The 26,525-nt window shown below is 42.3% G+C and overlaps 12 protein-coding genes and 1 non-coding gene across 13 annotated transcripts; 5 read left to right on the top strand and 8 right to left on the bottom strand.

The window, feature by feature from the left end:
• Positions 1 to 148: 148 nt before the first annotated feature.
• Positions 149 to 1,182, bottom strand: V1512DRAFT_232383 (class II aldolase/adducin N-terminal). Its single transcript, XM_066914008.1, has 4 exons — positions 1,001 to 1,182; positions 910 to 949; positions 699 to 851; positions 149 to 649 (listed from the first exon to the last, which is right to left on the bottom strand). The coding sequence occupies exons 1-4, from the start codon at positions 1,138 to 1,140 to the stop codon at positions 275 to 277; spliced, it is 708 nt and encodes a 235-aa protein (XP_066774355.1). The 5' UTR covers positions 1,141 to 1,182; the 3' UTR covers positions 149 to 274.
• Positions 1,183 to 1,210: 28 nt separating this feature from the next.
• V1512DRAFT_279097 (Spo11/DNA topoisomerase VI subunit A) lies at positions 1,211 to 2,931 on the top strand. The gene is made up of 9 exons (XM_066917977.1): positions 1,211 to 1,363; positions 1,416 to 1,590; positions 1,651 to 1,754; positions 1,804 to 1,979; positions 2,026 to 2,106; positions 2,157 to 2,237; positions 2,291 to 2,362; positions 2,410 to 2,720; positions 2,773 to 2,931. Exons 1-9 carry the CDS (start codon positions 1,336 to 1,338, stop codon positions 2,885 to 2,887), a joined length of 1,143 nt encoding a protein of 380 aa, XP_066774354.1. The 5' UTR covers positions 1,211 to 1,335; the 3' UTR covers positions 2,888 to 2,931.
• Positions 2,907 to 4,343, bottom strand: V1512DRAFT_256688 (histone acetylation protein-domain-containing protein). Its single transcript, XM_066915070.1, has one exon. It carries the CDS (start codon positions 4,238 to 4,240, stop codon positions 2,975 to 2,977), a length of 1,266 nt encoding a protein of 421 aa, XP_066774353.1. The 5' UTR covers positions 4,241 to 4,343; the 3' UTR covers positions 2,907 to 2,974.
• A 28-nt stretch (positions 4,344 to 4,371) lies between these two features.
• V1512DRAFT_t1 lies at positions 4,372 to 4,442 on the bottom strand. The gene has a single exon. It is a non-coding gene; the product is annotated as a tRNA-Gly (tRNA).
• Positions 4,443 to 4,510: 68 nt separating this feature from the next.
• On the top strand, positions 4,511 to 6,952 carry V1512DRAFT_273467 (pre-mRNA-splicing factor CWC22). The gene is made up of 2 exons (XM_066917729.1): positions 4,511 to 6,333; positions 6,382 to 6,952. The coding sequence occupies exons 1-2, from the start codon at positions 4,756 to 4,758 to the stop codon at positions 6,910 to 6,912; spliced, it is 2,109 nt and encodes a 702-aa protein (XP_066774352.1). The 5' UTR covers positions 4,511 to 4,755; the 3' UTR covers positions 6,913 to 6,952.
• Positions 6,940 to 7,639, bottom strand: V1512DRAFT_273466 (uncharacterized protein). Its single transcript, XM_066917728.1, has 2 exons — positions 7,323 to 7,639; positions 6,940 to 7,273 (listed from the first exon to the last, which is right to left on the bottom strand). Exons 1-2 carry the CDS (start codon positions 7,527 to 7,529, stop codon positions 7,037 to 7,039), a joined length of 444 nt encoding a protein of 147 aa, XP_066774351.1. The 5' UTR covers positions 7,530 to 7,639; the 3' UTR covers positions 6,940 to 7,036.
• V1512DRAFT_256685 (DHS-like NAD/FAD-binding domain-containing protein) lies at positions 7,640 to 9,139 on the bottom strand. Its single transcript, XM_066915069.1, has 2 exons — positions 8,482 to 9,139; positions 7,640 to 8,429 (listed from the first exon to the last, which is right to left on the bottom strand). The coding sequence occupies exons 1-2, from the start codon at positions 8,864 to 8,866 to the stop codon at positions 7,708 to 7,710; spliced, it is 1,107 nt and encodes a 368-aa protein (XP_066774350.1). The 5' UTR covers positions 8,867 to 9,139; the 3' UTR covers positions 7,640 to 7,707.
• On the bottom strand, positions 9,140 to 10,573 carry V1512DRAFT_284651 (WD40-repeat-containing domain protein). The gene is made up of 3 exons (XM_066918025.1): positions 10,320 to 10,573; positions 10,167 to 10,270; positions 9,140 to 10,118 (listed from the first exon to the last, which is right to left on the bottom strand). Exons 1-3 carry the CDS (start codon positions 10,493 to 10,495, stop codon positions 9,397 to 9,399), a joined length of 1,002 nt encoding a protein of 333 aa, XP_066774349.1. The 5' UTR covers positions 10,496 to 10,573; the 3' UTR covers positions 9,140 to 9,396.
• Positions 10,574 to 10,735: 162 nt separating this feature from the next.
• V1512DRAFT_256681 (mitochondrial carrier domain-containing protein) lies at positions 10,736 to 12,241 on the top strand. The gene is made up of 4 exons (XM_066915068.1): positions 10,736 to 11,098; positions 11,150 to 11,279; positions 11,334 to 11,481; positions 11,538 to 12,241. The coding sequence occupies exons 1-4, from the start codon at positions 10,986 to 10,988 to the stop codon at positions 12,071 to 12,073; spliced, it is 927 nt and encodes a 308-aa protein (XP_066774348.1). The 5' UTR covers positions 10,736 to 10,985; the 3' UTR covers positions 12,074 to 12,241.
• Positions 12,132 to 13,787, bottom strand: V1512DRAFT_256679 (autophagy protein Apg6-domain-containing protein). Its single transcript, XM_066915067.1, has 2 exons — positions 13,404 to 13,787; positions 12,132 to 13,353 (listed from the first exon to the last, which is right to left on the bottom strand). Exons 1-2 carry the CDS (start codon positions 13,561 to 13,563, stop codon positions 12,425 to 12,427), a joined length of 1,089 nt encoding a protein of 362 aa, XP_066774347.1. The 5' UTR covers positions 13,564 to 13,787; the 3' UTR covers positions 12,132 to 12,424.
• Positions 13,770 to 15,702, bottom strand: V1512DRAFT_256677 (endoplasmic reticulum Oxidoreductin 1-domain-containing protein). Its single transcript, XM_066915066.1, has 2 exons — positions 15,501 to 15,702; positions 13,770 to 15,438 (listed from the first exon to the last, which is right to left on the bottom strand). Exons 1-2 carry the CDS (start codon positions 15,570 to 15,572, stop codon positions 13,939 to 13,941), a joined length of 1,572 nt encoding a protein of 523 aa, XP_066774346.1. The 5' UTR covers positions 15,573 to 15,702; the 3' UTR covers positions 13,770 to 13,938.
• A 1,041-nt stretch (positions 15,703 to 16,743) lies between these two features.
• On the top strand, positions 16,744 to 22,780 carry V1512DRAFT_250751 (uncharacterized protein; the record flags this gene model as incomplete). The annotated part of the gene is made up of 4 exons (XM_066914665.1): positions 16,744 to 17,488; positions 17,538 to 21,391; positions 21,439 to 21,640; positions 21,693 to 22,780. The coding sequence occupies 4 exons, from the start codon at positions 16,744 to 16,746 to the stop codon at positions 22,778 to 22,780; spliced, it is 5,889 nt and encodes a 1,962-aa protein (XP_066774345.1).
• A 2,787-nt stretch (positions 22,781 to 25,567) lies between these two features.
• Positions 25,568 to 26,358, top strand: V1512DRAFT_269192 (uncharacterized protein; the record flags this gene model as incomplete). The annotated part of the gene is made up of 3 exons (XM_066917564.1): positions 25,568 to 25,709; positions 25,755 to 25,937; positions 25,988 to 26,358. The coding sequence occupies 3 exons, from the start codon at positions 25,568 to 25,570 to the stop codon at positions 26,356 to 26,358; spliced, it is 696 nt and encodes a 231-aa protein (XP_066774344.1).
• Positions 26,359 to 26,525: the final 167 nt, after the last annotated feature.

Here is a 26,525-nt window from a genome sequence, read left to right as displayed (position 1 = left end):
ATCGTATAACATTGAGCAATTAAGCCATAATTAAGCATATTTTAGCGCACTTTTATAGTATTCTATTGATTTCCTACAAACCGACCCGTTTTGACTTGTAAAATCTCCAATTTATCTAATCAAGTTGATCGGATGTGTTTATGACAAATTACGATAGCGTTACCTAGTTTATTCCATAGCTGCCCTACAGTACACTTTTGAACTTCATCGCTTTCATTTCATGATCACTTTGAACGTAAACCATAAACATTTCCCCCCCCCCCCCTGAAATTCATTATACTCGTCTCGTATTCCGCTCTGAACCGATTGCACCATCTGGCGGTATTCCGAATTGCTTCATTTTAATCGCAAGTTCCAGTAAGTAATCAATGGCTTCATTGTACACTTTAGCCTTCCACACAGACTCTCCCCAAACGTAAATGCCATGTCTTCGAACCAGCACTGCTGTTGACCCCGGATAGTCAATTATGGCCTGCGACAGTGAATCTCTCAAATCCTCCTCGTGTGCTGTGTTTTCAATAATAGGGATCATAAGAGTGTCGAAAAACCCAAGATAACCGGCTTCAACAACCTTTGGGAGCGCTTTGATTTGTTCGATATTGGCAATCGTAAATACTTTGTCGTACAATAACGATACTATAACTGCGTTCTATTAAAATTAGCACCGAGGTAAACGTAATACAGCAGAAGTGCTTCACCTGTGAATGAGTATGAATGCAAGCACCAGCATCTCGAATGGTATATGCAGCAAGAAACAGCGGTGTGCATGCAGACGGCTTTAAATCTTTTGGCACTCGTATATACTTCCGTGTCGGCATGTCCATAACAAACATATTGTCAGGGATCATCCTCTATAAAAGCTGGTCAGTAATAAATTTAGATCGTCGCGGTATTATTTAGTTGATGTACCTCTTTATGGACACCTGAAGGAGCTAAAAACACATAATCTCTAGATATTTCTCAATAAACAAGTTCTAAATAATGAGATTTCCATTATTACCCATCTTTGATACTAATTCCACCTCCAGTTCCGGTAACCCAGCCGTTATTGTAAAACAATCGGCACAGTTCACAGATCAGATTAGCAGGGTGCTTTGGATCGTCTGACTTGATCAGTGTCTCCGTGTTAGTATTCGACATGTTGATATTTATCTTGAGTAAACTGTTTTTGGTATATCAAGCAGTGTGAAATCTGACCTTCCCTTTCACGCATGAATTTCCATTCAAAGTGGTCGTGCGGCTTAGATGCACGTGTCAGGGGTCCGTCATGTTTGACGCGTCTTCGTGTCATCTCTTCGTTCGTACTCCCGATTTTAACGTTATCTATAGAGATAGATGAGTTCGAACAAACCTGATTTATGTGGTATGGATGGAGTGTTGCTTTGATTTGGATTTGTCTCACATTTGATTGAAAGCAAAGGGCAAACAGATCGCGTATGCTGCGGATAGCGATGGCAGCAAGTCTCGCAGCATTCGGGATGAAGTCTTGCAGAAAATTGAAGATTTAATCGACACTTTGCTTGGTAATATTGATCAACTGCTTTTAGCGGAATTGAAACTTGTTAGTCGCCGTGATCCAAAAGCAGCGCGGTGAGATTCAGGCTTGACCAAGCGTTGCGAGAGTAACACTGACTCTGACTCTTTGTCTAGTTTTGACAGCACCACATTCCAAATCGTGTCCAGCAATGTGAAAAATAAAAATTGCAGTTCAGTTCGTTTTCCCGGCGGCACTGATATCATGTCTTGGAGATTCGGTTTGCTATAAAAGCTTATACTAGTTTTGGTACTGATCAGGTCTGGTAGCGGTACTTGTTCGCATCCTGGACATCATAACAGAGTTAGTGACTAGCAAGCAAGTGACTACGAAAAGGGATTTGTACTATCGCGACGTCGGGCTGTTTAAGAACCAGCTTACTGTTGACCGAATGGTCGATGATATTGCGAGAACGCTGGGAGTCCAAAGACTCGAACTCGGCATTGTACTGCTTTGGCTTTGATTGAACACACCATAGCTAAATAGTACAGGTAGCAGCTCAGAAAGGACTTGTTTGTGGTACGTTGTGTGTAAGCAGGACAGACGACGTCATGGTGGTATTGGATGGTGATGTACGTCTAGAAAACTAATGATGAAACGATAAAACATATTGACCTTTTAGATACAGTTGATCCCTTCGTTTGATTCAATTTCTAATGTCAAACTTATGGATACAGATTTTGTCTTGGTGATTGAGAAAGAGGTTGTTGTCTACTGCTTGAATTTTTGTAGCGCTGTCGCTGATTATTTGTCAAGGCCGTATTTCGCGGACTGTGCGATCTCAAATTCTATAACCGAGCCGACATTGGCCGCAGCGTATTAGTGACAGTATAGCATTATTTATCAAACGGCAATACTATTACTCACTGTTGCAGGGAAAGGGATATCCTGATATGACCACGCGTCACTTTCTTGCTTGCATTGCAAAAACATATCCGCTTCTTCCAATCTTAGGCGTAGTTGACTCTGACCCTCACGGCGTTGAGATTTTCTGTACTTACAAATTTGGGAGTCGCGCTCTGGCACATGAGAGTATTCACCTTACAATAGCCTCCATGAAGTGGATAGGCGTGAATTTGCTAGACTATAATGAAGGTTGGACGGAACTTACTCGCCGCGATCGCAGGAAAGCTATTTCGTTACTTAAACAACCATATATGAGCATCGACGTGAACGCAAGTCTGAGGTATGCTTACATTGTTCCTTGTAATTTAACATCAATTGATTTGTTGGTGAAGGTCTGAACTGCAACAAATGTTATTTTTAAACAAAAAGGCTGAAATGAATATTGTTGGCTCTTCAGCAGATGGTATAGCATCCTACATAGCACGTGTAGTAAGTACTCAACTATAACTGAAATAGATTTAATTACTCTTTTTGCTATAAATTCATATATTACAATATCATACACATCAATAGAAAGATCATCTTGAAGAATCATTATAATCTAGGCCTTTTGCTTTCTTGTTCCAATTGTTGCTTTTCTGGCTGAGCATCAACGTGTGAAGTGGATTGAATGACTGCTCTTTTAGCACGTTTTTTGACCAAGAGACCACCAATGACATTCACATGCGGTATAGCGGTAACAGTCACTTTTGGAGTATCCGCTGTAAAGACCAATGAGCCTCCAATGGTAAAGCTGGAATTACGTGGCATATTGCTATTGAAGGCTTTTGTCGAATTTGCCGCCAACAATTCTGTGCTATAATCCGACGTGACAATCATGTCATGAATTCGAATATACGCTCTATTATCAACTACAGCACAAGGAAACGCTGTGCTTTTCTGGTTGTTAGAGTCAACTTTGGCCATGCCTTCAATACCAATAATTGCAGTAACGAAACCAAGCAAAAATTCTTGCCGCATTTGCAGCTCTATAAAAAACTTATTCACTGTCATTGTGCAATCCCTGCCTTCTGTTTCAAGGACATCCAAAAACCTTGACTTTGGATCATCGGGAAAATTGGGAACATGAGAAAGAGCAAGCTCAGACTCTCGATCACCGTTACTGCAAAATATATCCCCTTCCTGCCATATCGTTTGCTTGGTCTCTGGATCTAAAATAAAGAAGTTTCTCACGTCTGACAGTTCTGCGCCAGGAATATGTAGTCTGGCATTGTGCACTTTGGAAAACGCGGTCGGTACTAAGAATGTGAGAACTTTGAGCCACCATTTGATTAACTGCTTATCCGACAACACGTGCTTCTTATCGTTCTTTGCTGAACCAGGAAAAATGTACTGCGGCTGTGCTCGAGCAAATAAGCAGATACGACTAGGTATATCAGGTCTTGATACAATCTGTACAAACGTTTCCAGAATCTTTGCTGTGATTTTCGCAAGGTCTAACTTAGCGTGTGACTTGTTTCTTTGACTAAAGTACCCAGTAGAATCTGCTTTCGCAATAAAAATTGTCGTCACATCGATGTCGTTATTGCGACCATTGTACTTGCTAAATTCACCCACAGAGACAGAGCACGCTGAAAACACCATCAACTCCAAAGCAAAAATGTGAATGCCATTGTATGATAAAGTAACCAAATGACTTGCGCTATTCGAAAGAGGTTCTTGTTCCTTTTTTTTCCTGAGGGGATCAATTGTAAGCGACTTTTTCTGAGGTTTTGTTGATATATGGTTCAGAATGAAAGATCCTTCAACAGCTGGCAAACAACCGGAGAGTCTTTCATTCCAAAAGTTAGAGACAACCATACTCTTTCTTCTCTGTGACTAAATATGCGCATTATTCGCAGCTTTCATTGCAACTGCAAAAAAAAATAACGTCTACTTGGGCAGTAGACGCGTTACCAACAACTTCAAAAGTAAAGTCAAAGTGAAAAAAATGCGTCAGCCCGGAGTCGAACCGGGGGCTCGTCGATGGCAACGACGAATTTTACCGCTAAACCACTAACGCTTTCAGAACAAAAAAATATTGCGGTTCGTTCAGTTCCGTAAAGACTAATGTCTCGACATTAACACCATAGATATAATACTATAGCTGCTTTACAGCATTAATACTAGCATATATTTGATTTTTACACACTTAAACGTCTTTCTGCACTGTTTATGCCATTTCGTTCATGGTGAGGCTCAAATTTTGACTTTTGAAGCGGGACCTGAATTTTGAAGAAACATACTTTTGCAGAGCAGATGCAATTCAATAATAGATTGCTTCTATCAGCATATTCGACAAGTGCTAGAACCCAGGATTGAAAGCAAAAAGTTTAATGGCAAGATCTCCTAGTCCAGGGTCTCCTTCTCGTGGGCGACAGCCTGCACGCCAGGCGCCGTCTCGAACGCCATCCGAATCCAGGTCCAGGTCGTCTTCATATTCGCGTTCTCGACCGCGATCGTATTCTCGCTCACCGGCACGGTCATACTCGCGATCGCGCTTGAGGTCTCCCTCAAGAACACGTTATAAGAGATCTTATAGGTCACGGACTAGATCAGATTCACGATCTCCCATGCGGCATTCAGATTCTCGTTTGCGGTCCCGTTCTGTCACCCCATCACAATCCAGATCAAGACCAAGTTCACCACTACCTGCTAAACGTCAACGACAAGATTTTTATGATTCGAGGCGTAATCGGCGGCGGTCTCCGCGTCCAAGAGCGCTACCTGACGTAGATCGACGACGAGCGCATGAACGCGCGAGACAAGCTGAGAACCGGCCAGAGCCAGAGGTGAAGCCATTTGATCCTAAAGAAGAGTATCAAAGGCTTTTGAATTTAAGATCAGGTGGAACATACGTTCCGCCAGCGCGACTACGTGCACTTCAGAGTCAAATGGTAGAGAAGAATTCGCAAGAGTATCAGAGATTGGCATGGGAAAACCTTAAGAAGGGAATAAATGGCTTGATCAATAAAGTCAACAAGGCTAACATCCGTGAGATTGTGCAAGAAATATTCAACCAGAATTTAGTTCGTGGTCGTGGTTTGTTTGCTCGAAGTATTATGCGGGCACAGGGTGCTAGTTTGCCCTATACACCTATATATGCAGCAATTGCTGCAATCATCAACACAAAACTTCCTCAAATTGGGGAGCTTCTTGTTGCGCGGCTAGTTATTCAATTTCGAAAAGCATATCGACGTAACGACAAGCCAATCTGTATCAGCAGCACGATGTTTTTGGCACATCTCTGTAATTATCAGATTGCACATGAAATCATTGCACTTCAACTCTTGCATCTACTTCTTGAAAGACCAACAGATGATTCTGTTGAGATTGCAGTTGGTTTCATGAAGGAGGTTGGTGCATTTTTGAGTAAAGTTAGCTCTGCAGCTCACAATGGAGTATATGAAAGATTCAGAGCAATTTTGCATGAGGCACAACTGGAGCCAAGAACACAGTACATGATTGAGACTTTGTTTTTGGTTCGTAAGAACGATTATAAGGATAATCCTGAGGTAGCTGAAGAGCTTGATCTCGTCGAAGAAGATGACCAGATTACCCACATGATTGGCTTAGATGATGAGCTAGTTGGTCAGGACAACCTGAACGTTTTTAGATTTGATCCCGAATATGACGAAAACGAAGAGAAGTATAAAGCTATTCGTGACGAGATTTTGGGTGGTGATGAAGATGATGACGAGACTGGGAGTGAATCTGGAGATTCTGAAGGGAGTTCGGAGGATGAGGCCCCAGGTGGTCCCGTCAGCGAGCAGAAGAAAATGGAGATTCAAGATATGACGAATAAGAATCTTGTGAATTTACGTCGAACAATTTATTTGACTATTCGGTCTAGTATGGATTTTGAAGAGTGCTGTCATAAACTGCTGCGAATCAAACTCGTGGAAGGACAAGAGGTGAGTTTTGCAATGAAAGTTATCAGGGATTTTACTGACCAACGTCAGATTGAACTTGTGAACATGATAATTGAGTGCTGCTCTCAGGAGAAAATTTACTCAAAGTTTTATGGACTTGTGGCCGAGCGATTTTGTAAAATAAATCGATTCTGGCGTTTGAAATTCATGGAGGCGTTTACGACATACTATGACACAATTCATCGTTATGAGACGAACAAAATTCGCAACATTGCAATTTTTTTTGGTCATGTTTTGGCGACTGATGCTATGCCGTGGGATGTGTTAGCATGCGTGCACTTGAATGAGGACGAAACCAATGCGTCATCCCGAATTTTTCTTAAGATTATCTTTCAAAGTATTGTCGAGGAAATTGGTATGAAGGCACTGATTGAGAGATTCAACGATCCGAACAAGCAAGGATTCTTTGAAGGCTTGTTTCCCAGAAACGATCCTGTTGACACAAGATTTTCAATTCATTTCTTTACCGCCATTGGACTTGGTGCTGTCACCGAGCCGCTCCGAGAATTTCTGTCTAAGGCAATGGAGCTTGCAAAAGCACAAACATCTTCAGATCATTAGTAAATAGATTTTAATGTAACTACATTTGTTTGACGTGTAATTTATTGATGCTACCAAACTCCAAACCCACAAATGCCCTACTAAACCGCGATGCAAAAGTTAACTAAGCAAAACAAACGAATGATTATGATTTCCCAATTGTAGAAATCTCCGTAATTAGTTCGGTAGATACTGATGACAAGTCTGAAGACACTCCGCCCTTAGCATGACGAAAGAGTTTCATTCCCACCCACGACACCACGCACCAAATCCACGCAATAACGCACAAAAGCATTAGCATGGACGGATAGTACTCTTCTATCGGGAAATCTGACTCTTCGTCTCCGAGTGCTTCTATCGGTCTCTGAATCGTAGCAGGTGCCTTCTAATATTAGAATAAAATGCCTAGCACTCCATATGGTGTTACTCACCCACACCCATTTCCATACTCCAAACATGCTTCCAACTCCTAAAACAAAAATGACCCAAGTGCTACAAAGCACGATCCAACCGCATCTCACTGTGTATGAATAGTCTGCTGCGATTCCTTCTATCGAGTCTCCGTTCCCAACCTGATCTAAGTTCATATATGTACTATCATCTCCTTGAAAAGTTTCGTCCTGTTCAAACTTATCCATCTTGTGGTGTTCAATTTACAAACCACAGGATAGAACTTATTAAATTTGTACCCTAATCCCATCAATCATAAATTAAAGGGGTGCCAGTAGTTGATCAATATAATTTTTACAGATAGTTTTCAATCTGTCAATTTTCTAAATATTTTGAATGCGAAATTAAACATAAAAACTAAAAAAATCAGAGCATCGAGCTGACACGTTCTATATCAGAAACACTCGTAGCTGACGCGGCTACACCCCCCAATACATCTCCGGCAACAAACGAAACTCTTAAATCGCCCTCTCCCAGGAGCTCATGCTCACCGCGAACTAGTCCAACATTGATAATTCCAATTCGTTTGCCTAAAGCCTTGTTTTCCTTAATAAGACGAAATGCAGAGTACGTAGCTAGAGAGCTAGCAACGACAAGTATCTTACTGGCCTCACTAAGTTTCCGTTCAGCTTCTCTCTTCACATATTCACTGACAGATTCACCGAAGAATACAACGTCTGGCTTTAAAACACCAACGTCTTTCACTTTCCTTGCCGAATTTGAAAGGTGCACCCCAATGTTTTCTTCGCTCCAAGAACCATCATTCTCAGATTGAGCCAGCCCATTGTCAGCGCAGCACGGGCACGTTGGATATTTAAAATTGTCGTAGCGAATTGTGGATGGCAATTCCAAGTCACCGTCAGGATTTAATCTAAAATCTTTGATTGGGTCAGCTATGCTGTGATATTTTTCTAGTCTCTCAAGTTCCTCTTGCAACAATCCATCCCAATCAGGATTCAGTTCAGCAAGTCGCAATTGCAACTCGTGTCTTTCCAAATGAGTATCACATGTCAAACAAACAGCAGATGCAAGCGTTCCATGCAGCTCTGTGACATCGTCCACGTAAGCTGAATGCAGAGAGTCAACGTCTATCCAAACTGTTAGAACCTTAGGAATAAACGTATAGAATTGTGTACACACTTTGAGTAATCACGCTACTTAGCCACCCGGACCTATAAAGGTCTCCAACGTACTTATGCACTCGATTCGGTTGTGCTCTTCGAATCGCCTCCCAGCCCAGGAAACTTCGAGCCCAGTACCGCTGTCGGATCCTATGACTGTCGATGAACTCCGAGTAGAAAATTGGCCTATGTGACTTGTTAACCGTGTAAGTGCCGGTGGGTCCACGGTAATCCGGAATGCCAGACTCAACAGACACCCCAGCACCTGTTATAAGAGCAGTGCGTCCGGTGGCCGGATTCATGAAGTTTGTTGCTGCTGTAATCGCACTAGCAAGCGTAGTTGCAGACGATGGCAGCACCATCGGCGGTAAATTCGTCTTTAAATTATATGGTACACGAATCATCACTGTTTATCGGATTTGCTTAATCGTATTCGAGTCGTGTAAAGATACCTTTAAGATCGCTATATAACTATGAGGAATGGTATTGCTATTATCTTCACAGAGCTCCAATACACTGCAGAATTCCCAACTAAGTTAACTTTCGCTCCATAAAAGGAATTGTATACTGAATCGAAATAACGATTGCCGAATTTGGTCAGTCCGGGGATTGAAATTAATCAGTTGGGAGTTTATCGACAAATACACGTGCCCTGTTGCTACAAACACAGAAACATAATCATGTAGCTCTAAATAATAATTTCTTTTTTCTTATCGTACAGAGTTTCATTTCTTGTCCAAAAGATGCTTATGCCTTTTCTCTGACTCGTTTAAGATATCAATTGACGGACATCAGAATCTACTTCGCAATATTTACATAACTTCTCATTTTTGAGACAAGAATAAGAATCAGTTCGATCTCGAAGCTCTCTCAATGACTTCTTGATCAGGCAGCCAACATGTCTACAAGGTGTCAACATCGGCCCCAAACTAGGTCATAAATCACTTACCAATTCCTTGTTCGCCGTTGCCAACATCAAGCTTCGAGGATTGAACAGAAGATTTGAAATAGGATGCTTGGACTCGATAATTCTGGCCGGTTTTTGAATACCGTCTCTTACTGGTGACTGAATGTCGTAAATATATAGCTTATTATCATCCGACCCAGAAAGAACAAATCGTCCATCTGGCGATATACTGGTGTCACCCGACGACTCATATAGTCGCGGCCCATTCAAAGCCTTGTAGCTATGTCCCATGAGCCTCATAACCGTATCACCCGAAAATGCGTCAAGAAGATAATGCGCAGAGCCCTTCGTTGAAATTAGCAGATTTTTGCCGTCATTCGAAAATTCAATTTTAGTCCAAGGAGCAGTTGCTGCCGGAGACTTTAACACATCAATTTTAAAAACCGCAAAAGGCTCGCTATCGTAATTCCTTAAATCGTATAGTAGTACTTCTGCCGTTCTTTCGCAAGCGACTGCAAAAACGACTCCAGCTGGATCAAATGCGACAAGGGGAGGAGACGGGATTGTAAGTAGACCATGACAATTTTGCGATCTTAAATCCCATAACCGTACTGAGTCGTCTAATCCACCAGAGAGCATCTGATCATCGCTTGGCGACATCTCAATTGCAACAACCTGCTTTTTATGTCCCCTGAAGTATCTTATGTATGAGTTATCATGTAGCGATAAATACCGAATTGCGTGGGCATCTTTGAATAATTAGTACTAGGTTAGAAGATAACAAATCTATAAAAAACCATTTCCAACGTCTTTTGTGGACGCGTGAACACAATTAGTCGAGTTGTGTGTGAATCGTGCTAAATGACAGCCATATTTTTTACTAAAGAGAGTCTTGTTGAATCTGATTAATGAGTTAGGACGCTTTTGATATACAGCTGAACGTAACATACTTTCCAGCCTGTGCATCATACAATTGAAAGCTGTCATCTTCACCACTTGTCAACAGCAACGCTCCTCTATCATCGAAATCTATTGATGTAATTTTGGTGCCTTCTTTGTGATTGCGAAATGTTTTCGACGGCTGGAAGCTGCATACTATTTCTCGTGATAATGTCACCGATGACATATTCGCGTCAAAATAAGACTGCAATTTTATCCCAAGTTCTGGTCAACAAAAAATGGTTGATATAAATGAACGCGTTGCAATGCGTATCGAAATCGTGTCTCCAACTTCGGTGAATATGCTTAATACCAAGCAACAATATGACTTATGCAGGGGTAGAATTTGAGCAATAGCAAGGGTATTGTGCAGGCTCATAGCCGCGACCGGCGCCGGAGTCGGTGCTTAATCGGGATTCTCAAGATCCACCAAAATCATTCCCCGCTACACCTGGAGAACCACATTCGTTCAATAGAAAACACTCACTGACAGTTTGGCCTTTTTAAGTAGTTTATACCTCTGACCGAGTATATCTTCGGGGAATTTGACTGCTGTATAGTGCTGTCAAAGTGGTGTTCTACGAAACATTGAGCATATATTTAACGCCGGAAAATATTTAAAGTGGAATTTGTCGGGATTTGAAGAACCCCACCAACGCAAATTTTATAAAGTTGTAATGACTACACCAGAAAAAAAGCAGCTTAGTACCTCCGGCGGATTTACGGCAGGTGCCATTGCCGCCTGCGGTGCCGTGACCATAACGAATCCCATAGAGATTGTAAAGACTAGGTACGGTGTTCTTTGTCGCGTGTGGTCCGTTCTATACTAATGAATGGGTAGAATGCAGCTGCAAGGTGAATTGCATCGTAAAGGAGAGGTCAAAAAGGTGTACACAGGCTTGTTTCAGGCTCTCCGTACGATCTTGAAGAATGAAGGCTTTCGTGGTTGGCAACGAGGACTAAGCGCGGCAGTAAGTGGCTTGGGAATTACACCAGGAAAGTAAAAATAGGCTTACAAAACAAAGTATGTGTACCAAATTGGGCTAAATGGCTGCCGTCTTGGATTTTACGAGCCTTTGCGAAGGGTATTAGCAGAAGGACTTTTAGGTGATCCAGAAAAGTCGACGTTGGGAATTAACGTATTTGCTGGTGCAGCAAGTGGAGTTATGGGAGGTTAGAAATCTGTTGCGAGTCTGTTTTAAAATTAATTCTAACATTGCTTTGTATAGCTATTGCCGGATCACCGTTTTTCTTAGTAAAGACCCGTATGCAGTCTTATTCTCCAGTTTTCAAAGTCGGCACACAGACGCATTATACTAGTTTGGCCAATGGCTTGGGTTCAATTTACAGAGCCGAAGGTACACTTGGACTATATAGAGGATGCACATCAGCCATGCTGCGTACTGGTGCTGGATCCAGTGTACAGTTGCCAATTTATAATTATGTTAAAGGTTTATTAGACAAGTCGGGTCTTGTAGAGCAAGGACCGACACAACACTTGATGTCTAGTGCTGTCAGTGGACTAGGTGTTTGTATCGTCATGAATCCCTGGGATGTGTTGATGACACGAATGTACAACCAGCGGGGAAATTTGTATTCTGGTGTAATTGACTGCTTTGTTAAGACAGTGACAATTGAGGGACCAATGGCTCTTTACAAGGGTTTCTTTGCTCATTTGATGCGTATCGGTCCTCATACTATTTTGGCTTTGACATTCATGGAACAGACACGAAAATTGATGATGTGGGCCGAAGGTGTGGAGTAACTGGCTAAAAACAGTATGATATCTATATGGGTTTTGTCTGGGACTGACACATCATGGGCGGTTGCATAATTTGTATATTGTGCGATGCTACATGATTTGCATAGAGGCGTGCGATATAATCATATTTTGGATGTCGTAAAAGTTTGAAATATGTACAACAAGAAAATGATACTATTGCCCTCGTAGCTGTACTTCGGCACGAATTAGCTTATGGCCATAAAGCTCGATGCATTATAGCTGCATCGCTCGCGCATTCAAGCTAACTAGTATCGCCGATTGAGCACGCGGCTCAGTAAATAGGTTTACCGCAACTTGGCAAATAACTGAATTGCCAGGCTGCTGACTTATTTCTTATCGCTTGCCTGGAATACCAATGATACGGTCAACCGCTGCATGCCCACCTTCAATCGCAAAAATATCTGAATACACATTTGTTTTCTCCAACTTCTCCAGCAGCTCACTGTCGTGTTGAAATTGCATCTTTACCGCATCCCGCTCGTTCAGAAAATCTTCCAGTTCTTGCGAGAAATTGTTTCTGGTAATCCAGAATCGTTCTTCTTCCTTAGACAGCTCTTTTGATTGATTTTCCAATGCTTCAATCTCCGCCTCCACTTTTTTTCTCTCCTCTTCACTCTCTCGTAACTCAGCCATGACTTGCTCCTGTTTTCGCACAATCTCTGCAAGCTCTTTTTCGGCAGCAGCCTGTTCTTCGGCAGTCGGCTTATCATTCTCGACCTGCTTCAAAAACTCCACGTAAGCGTCCCGGTCTCTGATGAACTCGAGATATTGCTGCTTCAAATCATCCACTAATGTCTCCATACACTCTGAGCATATCGGCTGATCTAGATCTACCTTTGAGGTGACAATATCAAACAGTCGGTCTGAGGTTTCAAATCTTTGCGATAGTGAGTATTTCTCGTCTTCTGAGTTGTTGTCGTCTACATCACCGTTTCCGGTGTTGTCGGTTCCAGCAGCCTCTCTGATCGTAGACTCATATCCCCCAATCTGCACCTTCGAAGGCTGAGCATTGGCGACCTGTGAATCGGTCAAAAGAATAAATGATCCCGCTTCTCGCCGATCGCCCTGTGACAAATAACTTGATGGTCGCCGCTTTGTGACTGTACGGCGAGCGGTGCCAGTCAAATCACCATTGGCAAATATTGATTTAACTACTCCATTTCGCTCTGCAATTGGCCCATTCATATCCTGAGTAGCATCACCAGCATAATTCGGCTCAACTGGCGCATAATTCGGTTCAACTGGAGTTACAGGCGCAGAAGCTGTTCCAAAGATTAGACAAAGTCTGGCCATAGGAAATAAGGCGACTTACTTGAAAGCATTTTGTCAAATGCCGACTCGTCAAAATCTTTTTTATCGTGAACATGTAAAGGCAGTCTACACCGCTGACACACTTGAACTTGCGGCGTTGATGCTCCGCTGTTGCTTACACCAGCTGACCTTGATTTGGAGTGTACTGCTGCGTTCATCATCTCTGTGGTTATTCTGAACACCTCGGATTCAAAAAGCTACAACCTGCTTGAGCTTCACTAGAAAAGCCTTCAATTACTGTAAACAGCGTGGGTGCTTTTACAAAGTATGTATTGTCTTGTCTCTTCGCCATCACGGTCATCAATAAATACTATACGGTCCACCGCCTCATGAAACCCAAGATCAAACCGGTTGAACACATATTTCGGTTCAGTTCAATATCAACGGAAACTTTTTAGAATGACTTCAATGTGGCAGACAGTTCAGTCTATCCTTTACTTTTACTTTATAATCGATTCATTCCATATTCCAAAAATGCAGTTTTTTTGTCTAACAAGTCTAACATGCCATGCCCATAAATCGTAAGTATATACAGCTCATAACTCGTCTTTTCCCTTGACATTGTAGTATTTGGTATAAGTAACTTGTCCATACCGATCCCGACCAGTAAATCGAGTCCATAACCGATCAGCATGGTAAATCGTTATCCGCCATAGGTTTTGTGGTAACTCGATATAACTTCTTACAACAAACTTTACTGCTTCGTAAACGTTATTCCATTCCTCGTCCCAAACTTGACCGAGAGAAGTATTGTCTTGGTCTTGGGTTGCCTTACTTTCAGGCTCGAAGATTTTGCCGTGCTCATCATCGCTAGGAAGACCATCTGGATGAGCAAGCATTTCTCTGAACATATTTATGCTCGTGACAGACTTCGAAAGTCTGTGGAAAGTGTTGATTAACGCAACCATTTCCATCCGTCGCAAATGGATGTCTGAAGCTATCTTGTCATCGGGCAAATCAAACAGAATCTTAAGAGCAGTAGCATAGCCAGTGACTTGTAACTTGCCCCACAATCTGCATTTGTCACATCCAGTGCAGTCCATAATACGCGACACGTTTACGAATCGTGTTCGAAACTCTTCTTTCAGTTCAGGCTGGTTAATAAACATGCGCTTACTGTCCACAAGATCAGGAATTGATTTATCTGCCTCAATAGCAATTCTAAGCATTTTGTTTCTAGTTTCAGCATCATAACCTTGAGCATTTGTGCAAAATGTAAAATCTTCCATGTAGTTCCGAAGCTTTGCAACCGCTTTTGCAACCAACGCATAATTGAAGTACACATTGGCAATTCTATCTGGATAATTTCCGACTTTAAACATAAACAGAGCAAGGTTTGGTCCCCACTCATTCGTCTCGGGATCCAGATATTCGTTACACAAATGAGTTGACACACTCGCATGCATTCCAGAGACCAATTTATAAAATACTCGCTTTTCTATGCAAGTGTTTCTTTCCTTCACAACATTACCTAAAGACTCACCTGAAGACGCCACCTGATCAACAATTTGTGCAGAGTCTTCAGGAAAACAATTTTCAGTGTAAATTGCCTGCCAGATCATGTTCGCATGCGCACCCATGTAACCAGTATAACGCTCTGGATTATCAATTAATGATACATAAACGCCAGCGGCTTCTTCAGACTCGTCCTCAGGGACACAATAATCAAGAGGTTGAGCTCTTAGAATGATAGGCGCAGAAGGATCGCTATCTTGTACACAGCTTTCTTCAACGTCGGCATTCTGTTCCAGCTCGTCAGAATCATATGTTGAACCATACGACAATTCGCCAAGATATTCCGATTTCCAAATCTCTGGTAGACTGTCTTCGTCGTCTATAGTGTCGACAGCACAGGCTCTGTTTCCACACATGCCCTCATCGGACCAAAACTGACATGGTCGCCCAAATAGATCAAGACGGTAGTAACGAAAGAAATCAGTTGTAACAATATCGTCCAATAATGGTCGTAAGTTTTGACTGTTAGCTATGTTAATTGCAGAAATTTCGTACGCCGATTCTGAAATTTCGTCTGCAAGCTATAGAAAAGGTTAGACCTGTTGGCGGCATGTCAGTCAGAATATTCGAGCTCAGAACATACAGTAGAGGCGCAAGACGCCACAGTAGCGAGGAAAGCGATGGTGCCAGTTGCCAACAACTTTATATTCAGCATCTGTTATACCACGACCAATCAAATGGCTTCTTTTATCTGAAAAAACTGGGGTTTGACCTCAAATTGTAGAAAGTCGAATGGGGATGGTAATAATTTCCGACTTACTCTGTCAGCTCATGAAGTGGCCAGCAGGGCGCGTTGGGAGAACTTTCTGCATAAATGTCAAGCTTTGCATGGCCATCAATCGAAACGCATCACGTGACGCAAACTAGACAGCGCGTTTTTGTTGGCATTTCACGCGATAACAAAAAAAAAATTCCGGACATACAGACAAGTTACGCAATTCAAAGTGTTTAAGCATAAGATTCTAAATTAGCTGGGTCAAGAGCACTGTTCAAGATTATTTCGATATTAACAGATGGCTGCAGCGCGTAATAGCAGCCGTTCAATTTCCCATTTACGATGAAAGACTTTTAAGTGCGAACGGCATTGATATCAGTACGAGATGGGATATGTGCGATTTAAACAACAATATCAGAGTCAGCGGCGTAAAGGTTTGAATTAAACGATGCCATACTAATACGTGCGCATGCCCGAAACGAACTAAATATGAAGTCCAGTCTTTGCGGATAACGCATAAAGGCCTGTCAATAGCCAGAGGTCGTATGTGCTTGGTATAAATTGCTCATGGTGATTTGCGTATTGCCAATAATCAGAGTAGTAAAAGGTCAATGTTGCTCATTAAGATAGTTTGAAGAAGGTATCAGGAAGCCACACACTGGCTCGAGCTATTGTATAAGAACATGACAGAAGAGCTTCGAATAAGTAATCCTTATTTCTACTGTTGAAGACAATAATGTACTCGTCCTGCGCCACGCGTCATCTGGCAAGCCGGTCTGAAATTGCTTACTTTGTACCCAAGGGCTGTAGTTTTCACAGTCTGTCAGCTTCCTGACACAGCTGCTTAATTGCAAGCATATATTATTAAGATGTCAATATTATTATCCGTATAATGGAGATTCCACCTTCTGTATTGATAGTAATAAGTCAGATCATTAGACTGTTGCCTTCACGTGAGCATCGATTTGTAAGTAGACTCGGGTGAGCTTACGCCAGCTCAGATCAGCCGTACGGGGCATACCTACCAACAGTACCGTTAGATCAACTTTATATATCTCAACGACGCAGTGTGCGGTAGGCAGCACAGACTATTGTACGCATTCCTGATATTATGGACGACGACATCCAGGAATCTGGCTTGATTAAAGCTATGGTGCCATTACTGGACGATGATGCTTTCGCAATTTCAGACCAGCACTCGCCTTTAGTAGACGATGCTCGTACACGTCCCAGAACGTACCCATACGCTGCGTTGCTCCCATTCACTACAGAAGATCAGTCTGATAGAATTAAGCATTTGAATCATATTACTGAAAATCTCTATGTTGCTTTATCATCTGAATCATTGGCTATTGCTCCACTGTTGCACTGGACAAGAGAGTTAAGATCCTGGCTACAACTGAAGTTTGACATGCCTGTCAGCACACGAACAAAACTTGCAGCTATATATTATGAGATTGCACTAGCTCAAGGAATGCCCATCTCAGCGTCTGACAGATTTGCATCTACTTTTGTTGTACTTGCTCAGAAGCGTTCCCTTCTGGATCCTACTCAGTTGACTTTAGACTGGAAACTACTATTCAGAGAATTTAAAAAGATTGCTTTTCCTCATTCCTTGAGTCATGGTACTCGAAGCTACGAAAAAGAACCCGAAACCCTCAGCAAAATTGGGCTGGTAGCTAAGCGCTTCTTTCCGCCCGAATCACAGACGGAACTCCTCGAGGAATTATTACCTTTTTACAATACTGTTAGACAGAGTTCCGCTCATCAGGTACTCTCTATTCTTGATGCTCTTCTACCGTTTGATGCAATCCCCGAGAATCATGCGCATTTGTACCCGCAAAGTTGGTTACCTTGTGAGTTTACTTCAAAAACCCACTATATATATTCTGATCATCATACTAGCGCTGTTCCATATATGGTCACTTTTCACAAGATCTCAGCAATACGATTTAGAAGTAATGGATATTCTCTCACGCCTTTCGTTAGCCACCGTGCGCCAAGCACATATTCCGTTTTCATCTTTTGGCATTTTTACCAAGGAGCAGACTGCCGTGATGTTTACTTGTGCACTCCGCTTAGTTGAAGTTCCAGTTGGTAGAGCCGGATCACCGTATCTAAATTCATTTGATTTGTCATCTCCTATGACCAAGTCAGATAGCAAGAGGAGCCGCTGCGCTAGACCTATTGCTCGCTGGATTGTGGCATCATTATCACCAGAAAGCCTCGTTAATCCCGATAGTGTATTACGAGGATTGCAAGGTTTGCTTCAGGCTGTCGAGACATTTTTCCACCCGTCAAATTCTGGCACATGGACGAAGAATCTAACTCAGCTTGTGCAGTCTCTTGCCGATATGTTTGTTTTGAGATGGAACCAAGAACAATCCGGCGAAATTGAAGTTGACGAAAGGCGTCGTTTGACACCGGAACTTAAACGAGAATTTGTTTTGACCCTCAAGGACGCAGTTTTTATGGGCATTCATTCAAAGAGTTCTACAGCAGCTAGCCATTCACAGGCGGCACTTCAATGTTTAGCAATTTTGGAACCTGATATCGTTCTTCCACTTGTACTACGCCAGAGCTACCCATCACTACAAGGTCTTGTAGAAACTCATCGAACAATTACATCTTTCAAGACTCTCACGCTACTTTCGCAAACACTGATCAGACATAAACCATCCAGGTTGCATGTGACTACACTGCTGGGTCTTGCACTGCCTGGAATTGATGCTAATGATCTGTCAAAGACAGTCCAAACCTTTGCTTTTATCCAGAGTATCGCAGCGTACGTTCCATTTGTTGACTTAAGTGAAGGAAGCGGACCAGGTCTTGCCATGGAATACATCACAAATTCAATCAGTTTATTGGAAGAAGGCGAAGATGTTAGCCAAATGGTAGCGTTATCAGAAGAGGACGAAATTGCTGTTTTGAAATCTTCGACTGCCTCTTTTGGCGAATTTATGACATCTTTCATGGACCGAGTTTTTTCCTTATTAGAAAATTTGCCTGATGCTGGTACTCGTTCCCGGGCTACCCCAGAACAGAGTGTTGTCAACATGATACCGACAGCTTTCAACGTTATTCTTGGGTCTTTGTCTGATGACCTGTTTGATCTTGTGCTGGATAAGTTTGCCGATTTTGTCACGGATCATGTTATTCCCCAATCTACAGATGCGATGGCAAACCTTATGTCATGTTTGTCGTTAGCAAAGCCTGAGCGTACGTTTAATAAGCTATTTACCGTGCTGGACGGCAATATTCGAGAAGAGATTGATGAAAATCATGCCGGAATGTCGAAGTCGTCGGAGACAGTACCAAAAGACCGTGCATTAGTTTGGTATTTGAGTTTGTTTCGAAAGTCAGTATGGACGTCAGGTCGTGTTCTTACGAAACACCGGGCGCAGATTGCGGACTTGATTTTCTATCTTCGACAAAAATGCCGAGGTGCGACTAGTGCGCACACATCAAACCTGATGCACCACACAATGTATGCTCTCACAAATATTTACACAGCTGATTGCAGGCTTGTCAGTGGAGCTGAGCTCAAAATGAGAAGTTACAATGTTTCGGATTGGGGTCGTCAGTTAGACCCCCAAAATGACTCCTTAGATATAGAGTGGCACATCCCCAACGAAGACGAGGTCGAGTTTGCGGTAGATTTGTTCGAGAAAAACGTTGAGTACTCAATTGCAGTGATGACAAGACTGATGGAAGATGGCAATAAATCGAACAAAGACTGGTCCGAGGAAATGACTAGAGAACTTAGTTACTTGCGACTATTAGTGTCTGGATCCGCCATTCTTTACGACCCCAAGGTGATATCGTCAGCTGAGGCACCGGTTGTAGTTGCTGAAGAGCACGATGGTGACATTGAAATGGCTGATGATTCTGATGCAGATGGTGCAAAAGGACCTTCAATTGGAGATATCCAATTTCGTGAAGATATTGCTATTGACGAGGAAGATGAGGGGGATGATGAGGGCAATGGTGATGACGAAGAAATGACGTCAATTAAAAAGACCTTCACGTATCCAACTGGTTACCACTTCACTAACCAGAACAGTGAACTGTTTAATAAAATGCATGAGCTGCACAACAGAATCGGTGTGACATTACATTCGGTACATGAATACCTGGCTGCAAAACACGAGGACGACGTCCATTCTTTTGTTTCTCTTTGTTCGGTCTATCGAGTGTGGTTCATTGATGTCGGCTGTGAGCGCAGTATTAGGTTACTAGACACATTAATTCGCTCCTATCTTTCGGATGTCAGAATCTATAAGGTTTCGGGTTTGCGCAAGCAGTATCCACGCTATTTAATGAGCAGACGTGCAGCAATTTACCATTTACAACGAATTAAGCATAACAATGGGATGCGTGACATGTCAGCACTTGACAAAGTTTTGCTGGCTGACTTAGTGCAAGACTCGGTCTCACAATATGCGGACACACGTCATCAAGCTCAGCATTCGTTGGAAGCGACAATTAAAGTTCTGATTGGATCGCGTTTTTTCGTGGCATCAAGAGCGATCAAGGAGTTGAACACTGCTATCAAAGACACGAATTATGATCGAGCAAAAGGTGCAATGCGCGTTTTAGACATTCGCAGCATTTTTCGCTTTGCGTCCAAAGATTGTAGGATTTATAATAGCATGGCAATGGCTTTACTCAACGCTGCAAAGGTTGACAAGCCAGAAATTTATGACCTCTCTCGATCTATCCTGCTGTCATTTGTGGTTGTGGTTAGGTTGCTACCAAAAACAGCTTATTACAGCAATAATTTTGAGTTGGCGCTTTCGCAAATAAGACCAGAGACAGATTATACTCAACGAATCAAAGATAGCTCTGCCAAGGGAGACAAGGTCTGGAACGAGAGATGCGAGGCGCTCAAAAAGTTTGAGGCAGATCTTGTGCTCCAGTATAAGGAGGAACAACACTGGCGGATGATGTTTCTTATTGCCACATTGTTAATGAGCAGCCTCTCAGTTTTAACTCCTACATTTAGTCCAGAAGTAGGTGAAATATTTTTTAAAGGTTCAATAGACAGTCATCCACATTTACGGTTTTTATTAGTGCAGAGTGCACTTCGTTTAACAAATCTGTGCTACATTAGAGCTCAATGTGGAAATGACACGAGACGTCTTATACAAAGTGACTATTATGACATGGATACAATCACTGTTACCGTTGACCGCGATGACCCCCACTTCACCGATAAGTTTTTGGCGTCACTAAATGACCCAGAGAGTCCTTATTATCAAGTACAGAAAGATAGACCAGGCTGGCTAGTTTGGGGCAAGTCTTTTCTTGCTGAATCACGAATTCCTGGAACACACGCACCTGTATTTTCTGAGGATGATGATCATGTTTTAATGCAATCTGCACTTCAGGTTGATTTGAAATGGTTCAACAAGTTATGTGATAATATGATGCAAGAACCCAGAATAGAACAAGATGCATTTCGTGCCGTATACTCCACGTTCTCGATGACCGTATTTACTCTGATGGCGTCTGGGCGGACAACGCTGACATGGGAAGAGGCTACCACGAAGATCATGGAGATGTACGGTGACGGCAAAGATAGAAATCATCATCGGGCCGTGGCCGAGTTGCTTGCTGGCATGCTGTCCAATTCGACTTCACTTGAATATCGAGAGAAAGCAAACACATTTGTTGTGAAACTTCTGAGCAGCGTCATTGATGATGAGCTTACTCCAGAAAATTTGCCGTACTGGACTGGATTTGTAGGCTATTTATCGGTAAGACGGCGAGATTAGGTTCTTTCTATACCTTGCTAATGTATAAGAATTCTGTGGATCCAAGAAGTATTTGGCCATTAGTTCAGAAACTGACAAGTGTTCGCATTGACGCGACATCGAATGCCGCATTCAAAGAAAGCTCCCGCATTGCTTTAATGAGAGCTTTCTTGAGCCGTGCATCATGGAGCTTTCAGATGTATCAACCAATCATGGACGATTTATTGAATAATCTCGATCACAGTTACAAAGGTACGTAGAACTGTGTGCTTGTTCAAGTAAGGCAGTAGCTTACAAAACTTAGGTGTTCGCGAGGAAATCGGCAGAACCTTAAGTTTATTTCCAAAGAGCCACTATTACGAGTCGTTCAAGGACATTGCAACATTATTGCAGGCTAATTATGAAGCTGGTCCTCTCGGTCTAATTGCATACCCGATGACTGATCAAAGAACAGAGATGATTGAAAAGGTGTTTGCTCGTCTTGCCCAGTGGCGGAGCGAGCGGCAACCCCTTCAGGAGACGTCGTCTTACACTAACGGCAGCAAAACCGTTATGATTTGGTTTGAATTTTGGCTTTCAACGCCTGCGTGTACCGCACTGATTCCATTCTTTCCTAAATTGATTTTGCCTGAGTTGCTAAACTTGCTTGACATAAAGGAAGACTCTGAGGTAACACCACTCGCCGTTTCAATATTCAAGCATTTTGGCAACTTACCTTGCCCACCTCATTTATTGCAACAGATCATTTCAGGAATTGCAGACATTGCTTCCACATCAAATACGTGGCATCAGCGTCTTCGGGTTCTTGCTGTTGTCCAAGTGTTTTACTTCCGTCAACTGTTCCAGTTGTCCAATGCAAGCCGGCGATCTATGTTTGACTGCGTGTTCCGATTACTGTCGGATCCTCAGCTGGAAGTTCGAGATACTGCCGCGACTACTTTGTCTGGAATGATTCGTTGCTCTCCGACAGCATTCCGTAACACCATAGTGATTAAACTTCAAAAGCAGTTTACGAAGATGCTACAAGATAACCGTTTGCCAGGCAGATCGAGGAGCGCTAGCAGTGTCAAGCTTGACGTCGAGTTGAGGTCACCTTCAAATTCGGAATATAACGTTGCCATTTTGAATCGCCATGCGGCAGTTTTGGGTCTGAGTGCTCTTGTCCAAGCGTTTCCGTATCAGTCACCGCCGCCTAAATGGATTCCAGACGTGCTGACCACGCTGGCAAAGAAAGCAGCCAATGATCCAGGTATGGTTGGGCGCAGCGTCAAGACTGCGCTTGGAGAATTTAAAAAGACGAGACAAGATACGTGGCATGTGGACTCTAAAGTTTTTGAAACCGAGCAGCTCGAGGATTTGGAAGGTGTGTTGTGGAGAAGTTACTTTGCATAGACGGTATGGCAATGCTTATCTGGCCAGTGCCCTCATGTTGTAATTAATCTTACTTGTAGTTAGTGACCAGTAGTCAAGCAAGCCGCTTGAACAAAAAACTATCTACATTTACCGTTTACTTCACTATGGCGGTTTGTAAATGGTTACTTTTACGATATGTTATGCCGTATATTACAGTCGGTTATATGTCATTGAACTGGCTTATATATTTAGCTGACAGTTAAAACTTATAGAACAGTTCACTACTTCGCTCGACTTAAGTCTCCCAGATTGAGTGTCGCGTTATTATACAGTTATTCAAAATGTTCACAGCCAACAAATCCTTTTGGTAACAACAGACAGTCCAGTCGTAATTTTTCAGAAATCAAGGACAAAGATTAAAAAAGTCAAAATAGAGCACGAGAAAGCGTTTATAGCTTGAATATCAAAGTCCAGTCCATCATGGCAATTCTTAACCGTGGTAGTTCTAGTATTATATGCTGGTAAAGAACGTACTGAAGGTTGATCGTCATGATATCTGCCCATAGCAATATGCTTTTCTTATCCAATAAGTCGTTCAGCGCCATTCTTAACCACAATCATCATGAGACCACAAAGCCATAGTGCAGTAGAGTACCAGACCAGTAGACCATAGGCCATCTAGACATCTGATACTGCAGACTAATTGATAAGTACATAGCGTGCTAGACCAGTAGACCAAAGTCATCTAGACATCCGACACTGTAACATATCGATACCGATCAAAACTAGGCCCGGTTCAAAGTCAGAAGTTCTTGCGTGCAAGACAGCTGAGGGTCCGTGAAAGGTAAATCAGTCTCTGTGTAACCGAAAGGCCGGCAGTGTGATCCCATTCAGACATTGGCAAAGAACGTCACTAAACAACCCAAAATAGTAGACAATCATTTAGCCAGCCGTGAACCAAAGTAGTGTGTGTTCAAAGTAATAGTTTCAATTGAGAACATACGACGACATTAACAGAAGGTGCACGCATGTCATGGTGTATATATGTGCTAGGTATCATTAGCAAACTGTCTGACGTGAAGGTAAACATTCAGCGTACTTGTATTGTATTATATGTGTCATAATATGATATGATCATATGTAAATCGAAGTAGTTGAAATGCATATTAAATGTGGGAAAGTATGTAGTGTGGGGAAGGAAGAGAAAGAAAGAGAAAAAAAAAAGTCTGGGGGAGAAGGAGGGTATTTATATTCGTGGGCGGGGAGTGTTGATGCGGGTGCATAAATAGAGCAGTTCGAATCAAAATGCGTCGAGATATACCCCCCACAAAAATCACACTTAGCCCGCCACTTTTTTCGTAATTTGCCTCTTCACGACTCCGCATCGTGATGTTCCATCAAATAAACGTAATATTCACGTACTCGACACCGAGACGCGTCTTTCTGTGCCGTAAACAAACATAGTTTGTCTGGTGTAACACTGGATTAATTCGTGTAACGGCAGGCCGCGATCGGTGTAAAGAACAAATCAAACATATAAAATGCCCTCCGCAACGTCAACAACAAATCAAGATAGGGAACAATTTATACTAAAAAATTGAAGTAACACATGTGCCGTTCAACTAATTAAGTTATGCATAAAAGTAAGATCCTGCTGTAGCACTGTAATACTGCCAGCTCTCAACAGTGAACGGTGTAGTAAAAAAGTTGATCTGTATTGCCTTTCCTGTTCGTTCTAGTTTTAGAATGCTAATCCTCTAGCGAGTTGGACAACTGATTCATTCTCGGTGTACACAGCATGGATGCAGATACTTGTCAATCCGAAGGTTTAGCCCTACTTGCTATCTTTAATCTGGTTAGATTTGTAGTAAAAAACTTAATACAACTATAGATCAGTATACCATACAGTTGATCATATTAAAAGTTGGTGCTAAAATGACCTTGTGATAGATGGACAGAGTCAAGCATACAGTACAGACTACACCCAGCAGCTTCAAAAACCAGATCACTACAGGAAAACACAGTACTCTATAATACAGATATCGGTCGAATTGAACAGAAAATGACCTAAACGCAACCAGTATATTTGGCCATCACAGGTTGATACCATATCCGCGACTCATTCAATGTACTCGAAATGCTTCATATGACTTGCTGTTACTGAACGGACAATCAATCAACAGATTAAGTAAGTTCTCAACAAGTCCAAAGCAGTACACAGTGAATGAGCTTATCCGCGCCAGCCAGCCAGCCAGCCAGCTGCTCTCATTGTCTGTGCAAGTGCAATCTTGACCTTTTAAATGAAACAAACCGTTTGGACTGATAATATGATAAAATCGATCACCGAGCCTACGACGAACAAGCATTAAAAAGGCTTTATTTCCAACGCCCAAGAACAAGTGAATCAAAGTGAGCTGGTTTTGAAGTTTCTCGAAGCTTTGGTTCGTGTCAATGCAGTACAGTTTTGCTCATAAGAACTTTCTTTAAAACCTAGAGGAAGATTTTGCGCACTACCTACTATAATTATAACCACTTCTTTAGCAGTAGAGTGTCGGCTAAGGCCTGTTGCTCGACCTCTTGAATGTGCACCGAGTCTATCTCATCGGTGTAGGGTTAAGTCAAACTTTGAATGCAGTTCGCACTGAGCGTACTCGGCTCATACAGCGTACAAAACAACACCGGGAAATTAATATTTTAGCAGAAGGACTTCAAAACGCTACTGCTTGGTTTAATTGGATTGATAAAAGCAAGTTTGGAATGCACGTCTTGGCAGCTAGCGATGCTCTAGACGCTACAACAGAAGTCAATGGGGATGAACAGTTTACGATGCGAAGCACGCAGAGTCTGTACGCAGACGAGATCGCGCTAATTCCAAAAGAATTGCTTGTAGCGACTGATGCAGAGAAAGTACTGAAAGATGACTCTGAATTCACAAAGTTTTCATGGGACAATTTGAAAAATATCATTGGTATGTCAAGCCAAGTGCTGTGTTTGATGATTAACGTGAGGCTAGCCAACAACCAACTTGAACTGCTAAGTCGAACGCCGTCTGATTTACGAAAGTATTTGCGCTGGAAAGGTGGTATTGTGAAAGATTACCAATCTATTGCAAACTACGTTTTGACTGAGCGGTTAAAATGGGGACCGGATCCGACTCTTGCAAAAGCAAAAGGCACTAAGTTGTTTGAGTTGAAAGGTATGACATAATGTAATATGCCCAATTAGAAAATGCTCTGACACGGTTAGATGATTACAAGATTTTGCTTAACGACTTTCCATATGGCTTTGAAGATGGCATAGTGCATGTTGTCGTCTGGACCAAAATCGCAATTCCAAAGGCAGAATTGGGAGACGTCTCTTCTGAAGGACGCGAGGCACTTCAAACATTTTCGGATACGAAATTTAGAGCTCAACTAAACATGTCTCCAGATCAAGTTTTATGGTTCAAGAACTGGGCGGCTTTGCAGAGCATCCCAGAAGTAGACCATTTTCATGTTTTACTCAACAAGCCTCCCGCATCTGGGCAGGGTGTAGCAAAGTTATTAGAGCTGCTATCGGAAGATGTTGACGTCGAAGCGAAATTGGCAGCTGTTGACTCTCGGTTTAGAATTGAGTAGCTTAAGGCATTAGAGATGTAGAACTGGTGTCATAACGCGGGCTTTCAATAGATGCATTACTATATAGATGATCTAGAATTGAACAGTAATATCACAATATGTGAAACATATAGCGTATACGGTATAAAAGATGTGGTCTTGTCGGCAAGTTACTTCGCAACACTGTG

The sequence above is a fragment of the Lipomyces arxii genome (genome assembly GCF_038497795.1).
Source record: "Lipomyces arxii strain Phaff 12-163 unplaced genomic scaffold V1512scaffold_1, whole genome shotgun sequence".
Lineage (NCBI taxonomy): Eukaryota > Fungi > Ascomycota > Lipomycetes > Lipomycetales > Lipomycetaceae > Lipomyces > Lipomyces arxii.
The sequence above is the reverse complement of the archived record's forward strand: the minus strand, read 5'-3'. Positions and strand labels throughout refer to the sequence as shown.